General features: G+C 33.3%; 1 protein-coding gene across 39 annotated transcripts in view; it reads right to left on the reverse strand.

The window, feature by feature from the left end:
• The window catches only part of RIMS2 (regulating synaptic membrane exocytosis 2), a 614,217-nt gene that overhangs the window by 256,507 nt on the left and 342,762 nt on the right, over positions 1–14,948 (reverse strand). For all 39 annotated transcript variants that reach the window (XM_047088894.1, XM_047088906.1, XM_047088888.1 and 36 more), the window contains 2 exons: positions 12,980–13,151; positions 10,448–10,601 (listed from right to left, as the gene is read on the reverse strand). In XM_047088894.1, the coding sequence (XP_046944850.1) occupies positions 10,448–10,601; positions 12,980–13,151 (326 nt within the window). The remainder of the gene's footprint in view (positions 1–10,447; positions 10,602–12,979; positions 13,152–14,948) is intronic.

Here is a 14,948-nt window from a genome sequence, read left to right on the forward strand (position 1 = left end):
GGACAAATAAAAAACAAATAAGCAATCCCTATAAAAATAACACCAACATTCTTCACAGAGCTAGAACAAACAATCCTAAAATTTGTATGGAACCAGAAAAGACCTCGAATAGCCAAAGCAATCTTGAAAACAAACAAACAAACAAACAAAAAAACAACAACAAAAAACAAAGCAGGAAGCATCACAATCCCAGACTTAAAGCTATATTACAAAGCTGTAATAATTAAGACAGTATGGTACTGGCACAACAACAGAACAGAAAACCCAGAAATGGACGCCCAAACATATGACCAACTAATTTTTGACAATGCAGGAAAGAACACCAATGAAAGAAAGATAGTCTCTTCAGCAATTGGTGCTGGGAAATCTGGACAGGGACACGCAGAAAAATGAACCTGGACCACTTTTTTACACCATATACAAAAATAAACTCAAAATGGATGAAAGACCTAAATGTAAGACAGGAAACCATCAAAATCCTTGAGGAGAAAGCAGGCAAAAACCTCTTTGATCTTGGCCGCAGCAACTTCTTACTCAACATGTCTCCAGAGGCAAGGGAAACAAAAGCAAAAATGAACTACTGGGACCTCATCAAAATAAAAAGCTTCTGCACAGTGAAGGAAACAATCAGCAAAACCAAAAGGCAACAGACGGAATGGGAGAAGATATTTGCAAACGACATATCAGATAAAGGGTTAGTATCCAAAATCTATAAGAAACTGATTAAACTCAACACTCAAAAAACAAATAATCCAGCGAAGAAGACATGAATAGACACTTCTTCAAAGAAGACATCCAGGTGGCCAACCGACACATGAAAAAATGCTCAACATCACTCATCATCAGAGAAATACAAATCAAAACCGCAATGTGATACCACCTTACGCCTGTCAGAATGGCTAACATTAACAATTCAGACAACAACAGATGTTGGCGAGGATGCGGAGAAAGAGGATGTCTTTTGCATTGTTGGTGGCAATGCAAGCTGGTGCAGCCATTCTGGAAAACAGTATGGAGGTTTCTCAAAAAATTAAAAATAGAACTACCCTATGACCCAGTGATTGCACTACTAGGTATTTATCCAAGGGATATGGGTATGCTGTTTCAAAGGGGCACATGCACCCACCCCAATGTTTATAGAAGCACTATCAACAATAACCAAAGTATGGAAAGACACAAATGGGGTATTACTTGGCAATCAAAAAGAATGAAATCTTGCCATTTGGCAACTACATGGATGGAACTGGAGGGTATTATGTTAAGCAAAATTAGTCAGTCAGAGAAAGACAAATATCATATGACTTCATTCATATGAGGACTTTAAGATACAAAACAGATGAACATAAGGGAGGGGAAGCAAAAATAATATAAAAACAGGGAGGTGGACAAAAACATAAGAGAATCTTAAATATGGAGAACAGACAGAGGGTTACTAGAGGGGTTATGGGAGGGGGGATAAGCTAAATGGGTGAGAGACATTAAGAAATCTACTCCTGAAATCATTGTTATACTATGTGTTAACTAACTTGGATGTAAATTAAAAAATAAATTAAAATATGCAATTAAAGAAACAAATAATACTGTATAAAATATTAAACAAAATTTATAAGACTCTACATTAAATGTAGATGTATGAATTACTCCAATAAAAAATAAATCTTTTCATAATGGATTTAAGACCAACTGTACATTATTTTCAAAAGATAAACCTTAAATATAAGAATGTAAAGAGACGAAAGTAAAAGCTCTGAGAAAGATATACCACACACACAAAACAAAGAAAAGCAGCTGCAGCAGTATTAACATCAAGCGAAGAGAGTCTTAAGGAAAAAGCATTCCTAGATATAGAGACACATTATGTAATGACAAAATCAACACTCTATTGCAAAAAGCATAATAATTTTAGTTTATATGCACCTAATAACATAATTTCAAAAGCTATAACGCGAATAACGACAAAAATAAAGGAAAAAGTCCACAATCATATGTGGAAATGTTAACATGTCTCTCAGTAACTGATGGAATATTCAGACAAAAAAAAAAAAAGCAAACCCAGAAGATTTGAACAATAAAATTGGAAAACCTTATTAACTTGTAAAACATGTACGGAACTGCGACAAAATAAACATTTTTTCAAGAACATTTAAGCACCACAAATAAAATGAATAATTTTAAAGATTCCAAATGATTCAAAGTATACACTCTCACAAGAAGGGAGTTATGCCAGACATCAAGAAAAAGAGAAAAAAAAAACTAAAAAAAACCCTCTAGAGTTTGGAAATTTAACAATAAACTCCTAAATAACTGATAGATAAATGAAAGCAACACAATACAAAGTATCTAAGTTTTTTTTCTGGTGAAATGAGGACAAACAAACTACATCTAAACAAAGTAAAGGAGAGAAATAATAACAAAACTTAATGAAAAAGATAACAAATACAACCTAGAAATGAAACAAAACAGTTTTTTGTTTGAAAAGACTAATAAAATTAAGTCTGGCCAAGAAAAACAAGAAAAGAAAAAGAAGGAACAAATTAACCAATAGTGGGGAAAAGAGGACATCACTAAACATCCAACGGACATTAACTAGATAATAAGATGTTATTATGAATAATTTTATGCAAATAATTTTTTACATTAGGAGAAATGTACAAGTTCCAAGAAAAAAAACAACTTAACAAAGCTGACACAAGACACAAATTTTTGAATAGTTCTAAATTCAGAAAAAAAAGGAAATTATCATTTAAAACCTATACATTAACAAATTGCCAACCTTGATGCCTTAAATGGTGACGACTTCTTTCTAAGCATTTAAAGAAGAAATAATACTAATAATGCACAGATTCTTTCAAACAATAGAAAATAGGGTATGCTTCCAAACACTTTTTATGAGGCCAGCATTACCCTCAAATCAAAAGTTGACAAAGATTATTACCAGAAAGGGAAATATGGTATCTAACAGAAAAAGAAGAAATATTTTCTAACACTTCTCTGAAGGCAGTATAGCATTGATAACAACAGCTAATAAAGGACAATCTTTCTTCCTCCTGAATATGGATGAAAAAATTTTATGTATAGTATCAGCAAACTGAAACAAGGGATAGAAGAAATGATAGTGCATCATGAGCTAGCTGAGTTTATCACAGGAGTACTAGATTTACATTTGAAAAATCAATGCAATATACCACATTAATAGAATAAAAGAGAAACACCACCTGGTTATATCCATATATGCAGGGGAAAAACTGATACAATTCAATATCTATTCATGATTAAAACTTTCATAAAAGTAGGAATAAAATAGAACTTCCTGAATCTCAGTGTAAAAAATCTTAAGGCAAATATCAACTATAATTGAGAAATATTTAAAGCTTTTCCCAAGGAATGGGGAATAAAATATGGATGGCAACTTCTACTCAACATTATCACTTCCACTCGGCATTTTATCATGGGACCCTGCCGAAGTGTTAAGTAAGAAAAAGGAAAGCAAGATATAACAGGAATTTGAAAGTAACAGGAGAAATTGTCATTATTCACAGACAACATAATAATATTGTACATCAAATTTCAAAATAATGTATGTAAATGTTATTAGGATTTGCTGAATAATAATAAATAATAACTTTTATTTCTGTATACCAACATCAGTTAAAATTAAATCCCTAGTTACAGATCTAATAAAGATGTAAAACCTCTACACTGAAACTTATTAAAATATTACTTGGAGATATATCAATTCATGGAGTGGAATTCTCCTCACTCTGGAAAGACTTCAGTTCTCCCTAAAATGTTCACTGTAATTTGAATCAAAATTCCAAAAGGGTATTTGTGAAAAAAAATAATGTGATATTCAATTTGTTTGCTAGTGAAAAAAATTAACAATATTAATAATGATCTCAAAGAAGAACAAAGCTGGGTTAGTTACACTACCAGATATCACAATTTATTATAGCCCTACGGTAATTAAGATACTTTAATATTGGCACAAAAACAGAAAAGTTGCCTAATTGAAAGGAACAGACTTCGGAAACTTAACCACATATTGGGAAGGCCTTTTTTTTTTAATTTTTTTTAACGTTTATTTATTTTTGAGACAGAGAGAGATAGAGCATGAACGGGGGAGGGTCAGAGAGAGAGGGAGACACAGAATCCCAAACTGGCTCCAGGCTCTGAGCGGTCAGCACAGAGCCCAACGTGGGGCTCGAACTCACAGACCGCGAGATCATGACCTGAGCCGAAGTCGGACGCTCAACCAACTGAGCCACCCAGGCGCCCCTGGGAAGGCCTTTTTAACAAATGTCCTGGATCAAGTGGACATCCAAAGGGTTAAGAATGAATTTTGATCCCTACCTCACACAATATACAAAACTCAATTCCAAACGAGATATAGATTTAATGAGCAGGGTAAAGCACTATTCTAGAAGAAAACATAGACATATCATTATGACCTTAAAGAAGATAAAGATATTTTTATACAGATCACACCAAAAAAACACTAACATTAAAGAAAAAAATTGAAAACTAAAATACATTCACATTAAAAATTTCTGTTGGTCATAAGATTCCATTAAAGAGTGGAAAGGCAAGTCACAGAATAAAATACATATATTTATACTATAAATAATTTAAATCTATAATATCAAAAAACACTCATAAATCAATAAGCTAGAACCCAAATGAAAAATGGGCTAAAAATTTGACTAGGCTCGTCATAAAAGAGAGTATCTAAATGGTCAATTAACCAATGAAAAGGTTATTAGAGAAATGCAAATCAAAGCCACAATGAGGTAACACTGCACATCTACCTGAATGGGTAAGTGAAAATAAAAATACCAAAAATAAGTAATGATGTTGAGAAACTCAAACCCTCATTCGCTACTCTAGGAAGTATGAATTGGTACAGTTCTTTACTGTAGGAAATAAAATGGGTTTTGAGAAACTGTTTAATAATATCTACCACAGTTGAATATATGCACAGCCTATTACCCATCTATTCTACTACTAGGTATATTCAAAGCAAAAATGAACACGTATGATTACCCAAAGGCATGTATGAGAAAGTTCATAGCAGCACTATTAAGAACAGCCCAAATCTGAAAGCAAAGTATTAATCAACTGTAGAATGCATAAATTCTTGTATACTTATAAAAAGGAATTGCATATAGCAATGAAAATAAGTTAACTGTAATTATTTGCAACAATATTGGTAAATCTCACAAACATATTGGGAAGAAAAAAAAAAAGCCAGATGTGAAAGTGTAATATACTGTGTAATTCCATTTCTATAAAATTCATAGGTGTATGTGAGTATTCCATTTACATGAAGTTAAAAAAGAAGCAAAGCTATTTTATGGTATTTGAAGTCAGCACAGTTGTTACCTTGACAGGGAGAATAATTACCAGAAGAGAGCAAGAGAGAGGCTGGTGATTTCTGTTTCTTGATGTGGGTGCTACTTATACGGTGTTGCTACTTTGTGTAAATTCACTTGGGGATATATTTATGATTTATACACGTTTCTGTATAGATACTATAACTCAGTAAAGTATACTGAAAATGTAGAGTTCTGCTTCTGGGAATGATAGAGTAAGTTATATTGGACTAATTCTGCCAGTAATAATTACAAACTCTAGATAAATATTTTAATAAAAAACTGTTTAAAGATACCAGAGGACAAACAAATGCAGGCAGAAATCAGTGATATGACCCTTGAAATAGTTAAAGCACATATTGAAACAGCTTTTCTCCTACAGGCCTTCCCAATTTGGTTCACTGCACAGGAGCTATAGTTCAAGAAAAAAGCTTCAGTATTGAAGCTTTATATACAACAGCCCCCTAAATCTTTGCCTAAATTGTAAACTGCAGAGGGAAAAAGAAGAAGCCACAGATGAAAGCTAAAAGCAATGCAAGGAGATTTTAGAAACTTCCTGATGCATAGGACACAGAGCCTAGAGGTTAAGTCCCATTATATTGTGGGATTTTGGTCAGTATCTTGGGCTTTGCCTAGAAAGTTCACACTTAGGGGGCGCCCGGGTGGCTCAGTTGGTTGAGCGTCCAACTTTGGCTCAGGTCATGATCTCACAGTTGTTCATGAGTTCGAGCCCTGCGTCAGGCTCTGTGCTGACAGCTCAGAGCCTGGAGCCTGCTTCAGATTCTGTGTCTCCGTCTCTCTCTGCCCCATTCCCACTCATGCTCTGTCTCTCTCTGTCTCAAAAATAAATAAAACATTAAAAAAAAAAAAAAGAAAGTTCACACTTAGGAATGAGAACCACAAACATGCCTAAGGGCTATACCGTATAACTATGAAAGACCAAAACAGAACTGCCCTAACATATCTTCTATAGGTCTTGGGTGATCCTTCAATAATTTCATGGTGTGCCAAAATAAAACCCAACATTCCTCTAAATCCAGAGTCTCTAAAATGTATGAAACACAATGTCCAGTACACAACAAAAATTAGTATATATAAAATATACATAGAATGTGATCCATAATCAAAGAAAAAAACAGAAATATAAATAGACCCACAGAAGACTAAGATATTAGAGCTAGCAGACTTTAAAATAAAAATTATAGATATGTGAGAAAATCCACAGGATTACACACACACATTACACATACATAAATACGCTATAGATATTACACATACATATATGTACATTACACACACAAATGTGCATATACATATATATGTAATTCTATGAATTATTTCCTGTATTTACATATGTGTCTACATGCAATTCTATAAATTCATTAATATATTTACACAAATGCATATCATATATGTATATTATATAGTATTATACACACAGGGATATAATAAAAGAAGGGGAATTTCAGGAAGGATATAGAAAATTAAAAAAAATGTAAATCATAAAATGAAAAATACAACAACTTTGCTAGGACAATTCATAATATGGCTTTCACAGGAAATTGTACACTATAGAAGAAAATACCAGTCAACTTGAAGGTAGGTGAATAAAAATAATCAAAACTGAGTAAGAGTGGGGGGGGGGATTTTTTTTTTTAATAAACAGAGGCTAATTAACCTGTAGAACAAAGTCAAGATGTCTTTATACATGCAACTGCAGCCCAAGAAGGAGAGAAGAGAATGGGGTGGAAAATTAGAAGAAATATTGACCAAAAATGTCCCCCAAATAGTTGAAATCTTGAGAAACTTTAATTATGAAATCACATCTCTTTTATCTTACACCTCTCAATGCCATCATTTTGGTTTTGTCCCAATGATTTGTTTGCATTCACTTTTCTTTAAACACTTGTGGTTATGAGGCTGTATAAGAATATAGTAGATATGATGTTTTCCATTTTAAAAAGTGAAATGGTAATAATGTTATATTTTACCAAATAAAGAATTAGCATTTGAGATGTCAAAGAGATGAACCTGATGAAAATGAGACAAAGAAAAGAAAAAAGGATCAAAAAAAAGAAAACTCTTTTGGATTTTGTAGTTCAAATTGTGATGAGAATGGTTAATAAGATACCAAGTCACAAACAAATTTGTAATGATTTCTGTCATGTTAAAAAGGAACATATTTCCCTAAAGACAGCAGGCAACTTTAACTGAATGACAGTAAAGAATATATAAAAATTAAAACTTAAACATAAAAATATACCTTCAAAACAATATCTTTAGGTGTCAGAACAGTAATGGATAGTTTCTCACCAGTGAATCAGAACAAAATTGTGTGAATATGAGAGACATTTTACCATCTAAAAAAGCAATCTCACTTCTCTATTGATAAATTTTAGTTATTTGAATACATGGTTCCAATCTTACTTACATATTTTTAAAAAGGCTTAATCAGTCACTCTTTGAAATATGCACTGTCCCATCATTTGGTAATGTCTAAATAACATCTGGGATGGGAGCGGGTAAAAGTAGCCTGAAGTTAAAACGTGTTGTAGAAAATATTACCACCATATTAAAATTTTAACTTCTCATAATCTAATTGCTTTCAGACATGAACAATGAGCATGTGGCCCTTTCTATAGATGTTTTGATATATAGAAACTTTTTATTTTGCCACCTGCAGAAATACCAGTATAAGAAGTCCTCTATTTCAAATACTTTCACTAATTCCTTTACTAGGGAAACCATTCAAAGTTTATAATCAAAGTTGCCTCGACTCCTATCTCAAAAAGATTTTTAAAAAATATTTCACTTAGCTACAAGATATATGAAACAATTATTTTTAGAATGGCTTTTTAAAATATTTCCTCATATGTTTAAAATTATAAATTCCTAATGTCCATGGAAATGAAGTACTTTTTTGAATCATTAGAATCTACAAATTTAAAATAGGAAATCATGAGCAGAGAAAACAGAATTCCAACAAGACCAGTAAACATCCGTATATATTCAATAAGCTCACAGCCTCAGAGTTGACAGCCTCAGATTTTGAATTACCAACATATCCTATTTTGTGGAGGTAGAGAATGAGGGATTATTATACATTTGTGATGGTTACTGTTCATGTATATGTTCCATCGAGTATGTTAATGATCATGATCTTTAACAATATAAGACATACTTATAAATAAATGTAATATTTACCCTCTCCATGAAGAAAAACCTTGAAGGAGGTCATTCTTACGAAGTAACTTTTAAAATAATTAATGTTTATTTATACATACTCTAACTCGAACCTGTTATTGATGAGCAATATATCCTTTAACTTTCTATTTCCAAGTGTTAATCTTCATTTCCTTTAGGCATATGTACATGTTTTTACTTATCTTCAATCCTACACATTGCTAGTAAATTATGATTACATTTTAGGTGTAAAACACCAATTTTAGCCATATGTTCAAATATTGAAAATTTATTTTATTAGAGGTTATTACTGGTAGGTAGAGACAGGACTGAATGGTACTGCATGAAGCCATATTAACCATAAATGAATTTAATACTGTTAATGACTAAGTAGCAGAAGAGCCATTTGGGAGATGGTTAAATATTAAAAGCCACAAAGTGGATTAAATTAAATTAACTACATGAAAATCTACGATCCATATAGCTAACTAGAAAGAACTCTATTCTCATCATTCTTCACATACACTATTCTTAATTAGCTGGGGAGGGAAAAAGTAATGAAAATTGTTGGAAGATTTAAGAGTTTCAGATATTAAGAGTTATCAAACCTAGTTATTCTAATAACAACTGGAATAAGTATTAGATTAGTAGCCTATAAACCTAAACTATAAGAATTAGTACAAATTGATTTATATTCGTAAACTTCATGTAGTAAACCATGATCCAACATTGTGATTTAGAGAGAACGTACTTAGTAGATCACAGTGACCAGAAAGAGTAGACACTAAAATGAGCCCACATAAAATTCATAGTCCTGTAATAATTACAACAAAAGATGTTGTAATGGCGATTGCAAATAACAGTGAGTAGGTGTTCACTCTGTGGAGAGGCTGAAAAAATTGAGTGCTATGAAACTAGTGTTCAATTAATACCACCCATATGTAAAAGACTGTACAGTTAGTGGAAATAAAATTCTAGTCATGAGAGACATTTTTAAAAAGGAGTAAAGACAATTCTCTAGGCTTTCCTATGACTAAATATCATAAGACCAATCCTCTGCTCTAATATTCTATTCATCAAACAGCCTGCTGATATATAATTTAGTCCTCTATTCAGCAGAGAGAACGTGATCCACATAGATAATAGTCATTTCTTATGTTGCCAAATATACTTCCCATTAATGATAAATGACATGGCTTTTGTGCTTTTAAATTTACACTTCTGAAATTTAGTTAATGTCAGTCAGTTCTCCAGTACTTGACAAAATGTTGCTAATCCTGGAACATGCTGACTCCATGAAGATAAAATTATCCCATGAACACTACCCAAAGCAGGAAGTGGCCATCTCCCCTTTCAATAATAGATTCATCAGGAAAACAAATTTGAGTTGTAGGAACAATAAGCCAGTAATGCCACTTTTCAACCTAGAAATCATTTCCAAGTTTCCCCTAAGATTCTTTGAATTGATCAAATTCTATTCAATACTTTGGACTGTGTATAATTCAGGGTAAAATGCAAACATTGATGATAATAATAATAACAACAATAACATCAGCTTATATTCCTGAAAATATTTAACTCTTATTTCCACACTTAATGTAGGTTAATGTATCTATAGCTACATGGCTAAATTTTACTGTATCTGCTACCTCATTCCTATATAGGTTTCTAATAGCTAAAATTAAAACATAACTGTGCTTCGAGGCCATACTGTGATAAATGAATGCTGTAATTATAACCTCATTTTAGCATATCAATTGAAAATCATCAACAATAGCTATGAAAACACTAATAGATGTCTGTTAAAACCATAATGGTATCTTTAAATCCTATGTGTCATATATATCATTCAAGATAATTCAACAAAGGTATGATAAATCTCACTGGAACCTTACTTTGCAATCTCCTTGTTGGGCTCTCTCCATGGAGTTGTCGTCGTGGCATATACGGAGAAGGGTGGGGAAGTGGTAATGAAGAAACATCATGGGTCTGGAGTTTGTACCAATGTGGCTCATCATCTAATAATGCTGTTTCTAATTCAATTAAAATCTACAAAGCCAAGAAACAAAAGAATGTTAAATACCTATAATATAGAAACTCTATTAAATGGTCTCATAACTTTTATAATAATGATAATTATAATAACAATGCCATTAGATCAAAAGTAATATGTTGCAAAGTTGTCCTTATGTTTGACAATAACTAAATAAAAGATAAGTATGCATAACTTCTGGCTGACTTAATAGTTTTAAATATCTAAAATTTTTTATAGACATTTGACTATTCACTTACTAGAGGTTGTCAAATTTGCATTACATAAAGACACTACAAAAAAGAAAAAAGAAACAACTACAGCCAATAGCTCTGATAAACATAGAAGTAAAAATTCTCAACAAAATATTAGCAAACCAAATCAAAAAATACATTAAAAAAATCATTCACCACAATCCATGAGATTTTTTTCAAGGATGCAGGGTAGTTCAATATTCACAGATCAATCAACATGATATACATCATATCAATAAGAGAAAGGATAAAAACCATATGATCATTTCAATAGATGCAGAATCCATTCATGATAAAAACCCTCAACAGAGTAGGTCTAGAGGGAACAGACCTCAACATAATAAAGGTCATATACGAAAAACCCACAGTGAACATCATACTCAATGGTAAAAAGCGTCGGGCTCTGTGCTGACAGCTCAGAGCCTGGAGCCTGCTTCAGATTCTGTGTTTCCGGCTCTTTCTGCCCCTCCCCTGCTCACACTCTGCCTCTCTCTGTCTCAAAAATAAATTTAAATTTTTTTTTTCAACGTTTATTTATTTTTGGGACAGAGAGAGACAGAGCACGAATGGGGGAGGGGCAGAGAGAGAGGGAGACACAGAACCGGAAACAGGCTCCAGGCTCTGAGCCATCAGCCCAGAGCCCGACGCGGGGCTCGAACTCACGGACCGCGAGATCGTGACCTGGCTGAAGTCGGACGCTTAACCGACTGCGCCACCCAGGCGCCCCTCAAAAATAAATTTAAAAAACATTTAAAGAATTAAAAAAATAAATTTACAAAGGAAATCAGTCCATGGGAATAAGTGACTATTTCTTTTTGGGGTCTTGTGCAAAGATGACAGTGTTTGTGATTATGTATATGAGAAGTGCTGTGTAATGATAAATCACCATTTAGCTAAGGGAGGTAAAGAAGCACAACAGCTAAGTTATTTCATTCTTCCCAGATTTTCTCTAGTCATTTTCCAAATCACAGGCACTGTGTTCCAGAGGTTTATACACACACACACACACACACACACACACACACACGCACATGCACACACGCACACACACACACACATTTACTCCTCAGAATAGCCCTGAGTTGCATAGTATTATTGTTGCCGTTTGGCAAAGAGGAAACTGAAGCACAAATAGATTAAATAACTTGCTCAAGGACGCAAGGCTAGGAAGCAGTAGTGTCAGGGATCCTGACCCAAGAAGGCCAGCGCCAGTCTGCTCCTAACAACCACGTTACCCCTCCTCCCAACTGGTTTACCACTCTTCCTTCTCTATGAATATTCAGTTCAACACTTCTTTGGATTGTTGTTTTTCCCATGAGATTCACATTTAACTGACTCAGGCAAACCAACCACACTGGAAAAGGCTAAAAGCATTACTCATTTTTACTATGTTAATAGCTGGAGAACTGCCTCCCACCTTGTCCCTCTCCAATTCGTTCTCTGCATTACAGGTGGAAATGTTTTCCTCAAGTACAAATGCAATCCAGCCAATCCCTTTAAAATCTATCATTTGCTCCCTATATCCACAAGATAAAATCCAAACTTCTTAACGTGATGTATTGAACTATGTGATCTGGTCAGTGTCAGATTAACCCTCGAGTCTAATTTCTTACCACTTTCCCTTCCAAGACTCCCTCAACTCTCACATCTTGTTATTCCTTCTGCAGGAACTTCACTCCCCTGGTCTGTATACTCAAGAGGTTATAAGTTCCTTGAAGGACATAATATTCCTTATTCACCTTTGAAGCCTCTGTCCCTAGCACTTTACAGATACATTATAGAGCTTAAAAAATAATTCATAAATGAATGATTGAGCTACTAGATGTAGAGTTACTTCACTAAACTAAAATGATAAACACGCACTAGAAAGCACAGCAATGCATTTGTGAAACACAAAACAACCTTTTATCATTCAACACTGAGAATTCTACACTAGGAACAAACACCTAAAAATTGTCACAAAGTATTCAGAACCATTTTTTATGTTACCAACATTTTGCCTTGAAGCAGTAGAATTCATTCTGTGAAAGAAACTGTTTACTTCTTCAGATATTCAAAATATAAGATTTTACTGACAGTCACATAAAGAAAAGTATTCAAGAGGACAGGAACAGTCTAAGCTTCAAAGTAATTCCAGATACCTCTCCTAAGAATTCACTTTCTTCCTCTCGAACTCGAGCTTGATCCCAGAGCGTGATCTCTAGCATCCGTTCCCTAAATTCTCTTCGATGGACTGGGGAATAAATGAATGTTTGGTTCCATTTGGGTTCCAATGTTTTCTTTACTGTTTTAGTTCTTCTCTTGTTTTTATCACTGTAAAAAAAAAAAAAAAGGAATATATGAACTTATATAAACCTTTAAGTTTTGCCCCAAAAACTATTCATTTAAAATTTCTCAGGAAAGAAGTGAAGTTTTCCATAAATTTATCATACATTATGAATATTGTAATTGTTTAAATTGCTACTAAAACGTATAAGTAGATAATCATATCACTTTATAAAAGCAATATTTCAATAAATCTGAAATCCTTCCACGACAGATAATTAAAAACTTAATCTTTCTCAAAATCTAAATAAAACCAGACTAAAGAATATTAACTCCATGTTTTTTTACACATATTGCCCTATTGGAAACCTTTAAAGCAGCAATAAACCAATGACATTACATATACTATTCACTTGAACGACAGAAGTCTAATTGTGATGTTCACAACTTTATATCTGTATAGTTTAGCTGAGCAACTACAATTACATTTTATCAAGTTATTTTCTTACATAAAGAAAATACATACTTGCTCATTAAACAGCTATCAGGCCTTTAAAAGCATCGTAAAATTATTTCTGTGCGAGTTAGCCACCACAGTGTGAGCTGGAAATGCAAGCTGGTCATCCCTGATAGATGGAACTTCTAGCTCAGAGGTTTCCATACTTTTTTGACTGCGTATCTCTATCAAGCAAATGTTTTTGACAATGCATCCTCTTATATGTACATACATTTATGAATTACATGCATGTATTACTATACTGCTGTATTAATAATATTGTGTTCATTCACGAACACACAAAAATAGAAATTAAAAATAATTAGGTAAAAAATTAGAAAATTCAAATATTTCTTCCGGAACTCCAATGGATTGTTTTATTCATCCCGTGGGGTGTATCCATTCCTTTCTGAGATCCTTACTGTAGCTTATTAGAAAGGATCATCTAGGAAGAAAATATTAAGCCATCTAGAGAGCTTATTTGAAGTGAGAAGTGTACAATAAACTCCAAGCAGAACCATAGTAGCTGCCACAAATTCTCTCAGCACAACATAGTTCTAAGAGTACTGAGAAATAGGAAGCAGGGGGAACTAAGCAGGGACAGTAAGTCTCTGAATTGGGGAGGCTGTGCTGCTTCTCCTTGGTGAACATAGAGCTTAACATATGACATAGATTGGATTTAACTAATCAAGAGCACATATGTTGCCAGAGCTCATGTATTTAATGTGGCAGAAAGCCACTTTAAAGCATTGTATCTTTATTAATCTCTAAGGCCTTGTTAGGAAAATAACTTTGGAAACTCATGTAGGGAATTTTAACTCCATTCTATCTTATGGAAAAGTGGTATTGCAAATAAAAATAATTAAATAATAGAAATAACAACAAGGACTATGATTTATTACTCCTTCTGTCATCTCCTCTCTTCATTCAAAATTTTAACAAATATTTATAAAGCATCTACTTATATTCCATGCATTCAAGATTGAATTATGAGACCCTGTGAAGAGATAAAGTTCAGGCCAGGAATTAAAAGATTAAGGCCAGGAAGAAAACATTTAGTGGGAGCCTTGCTGTATAATTCAAAAATGGTTTGTAAGGCAGTGTGAAAGGCAATAGAAAAATAAACCTTGACTTCCTCCTAAGAAGTGTAAAAAGTTCTCAGATAAAGAGGACTATTTTAGAAGGGATTCCTACACTGGACAGCATGGAGACTAGACAACCATTGAAGTTCCTCACACACCCACCATATACAATTCACACTTAATAAGGCAATTTAGTGTGTATTAAAGTATCAATCCTTGCAAAGAACCATAAAAAATTATCTTCAGCAAGTTAAAAAAAAGTAAATT

Source organism: Lynx rufus, unplaced genomic scaffold, assembly GCF_022079265.1.
Source record: "Lynx rufus isolate CCGP_SWC_20201006 ecotype Redwood Valley unplaced genomic scaffold, mLynRuf1.p SCAF_26, whole genome shotgun sequence".
In the NCBI taxonomy this organism is placed as follows: domain Eukaryota; kingdom Metazoa; phylum Chordata; class Mammalia; order Carnivora; family Felidae; genus Lynx; species Lynx rufus.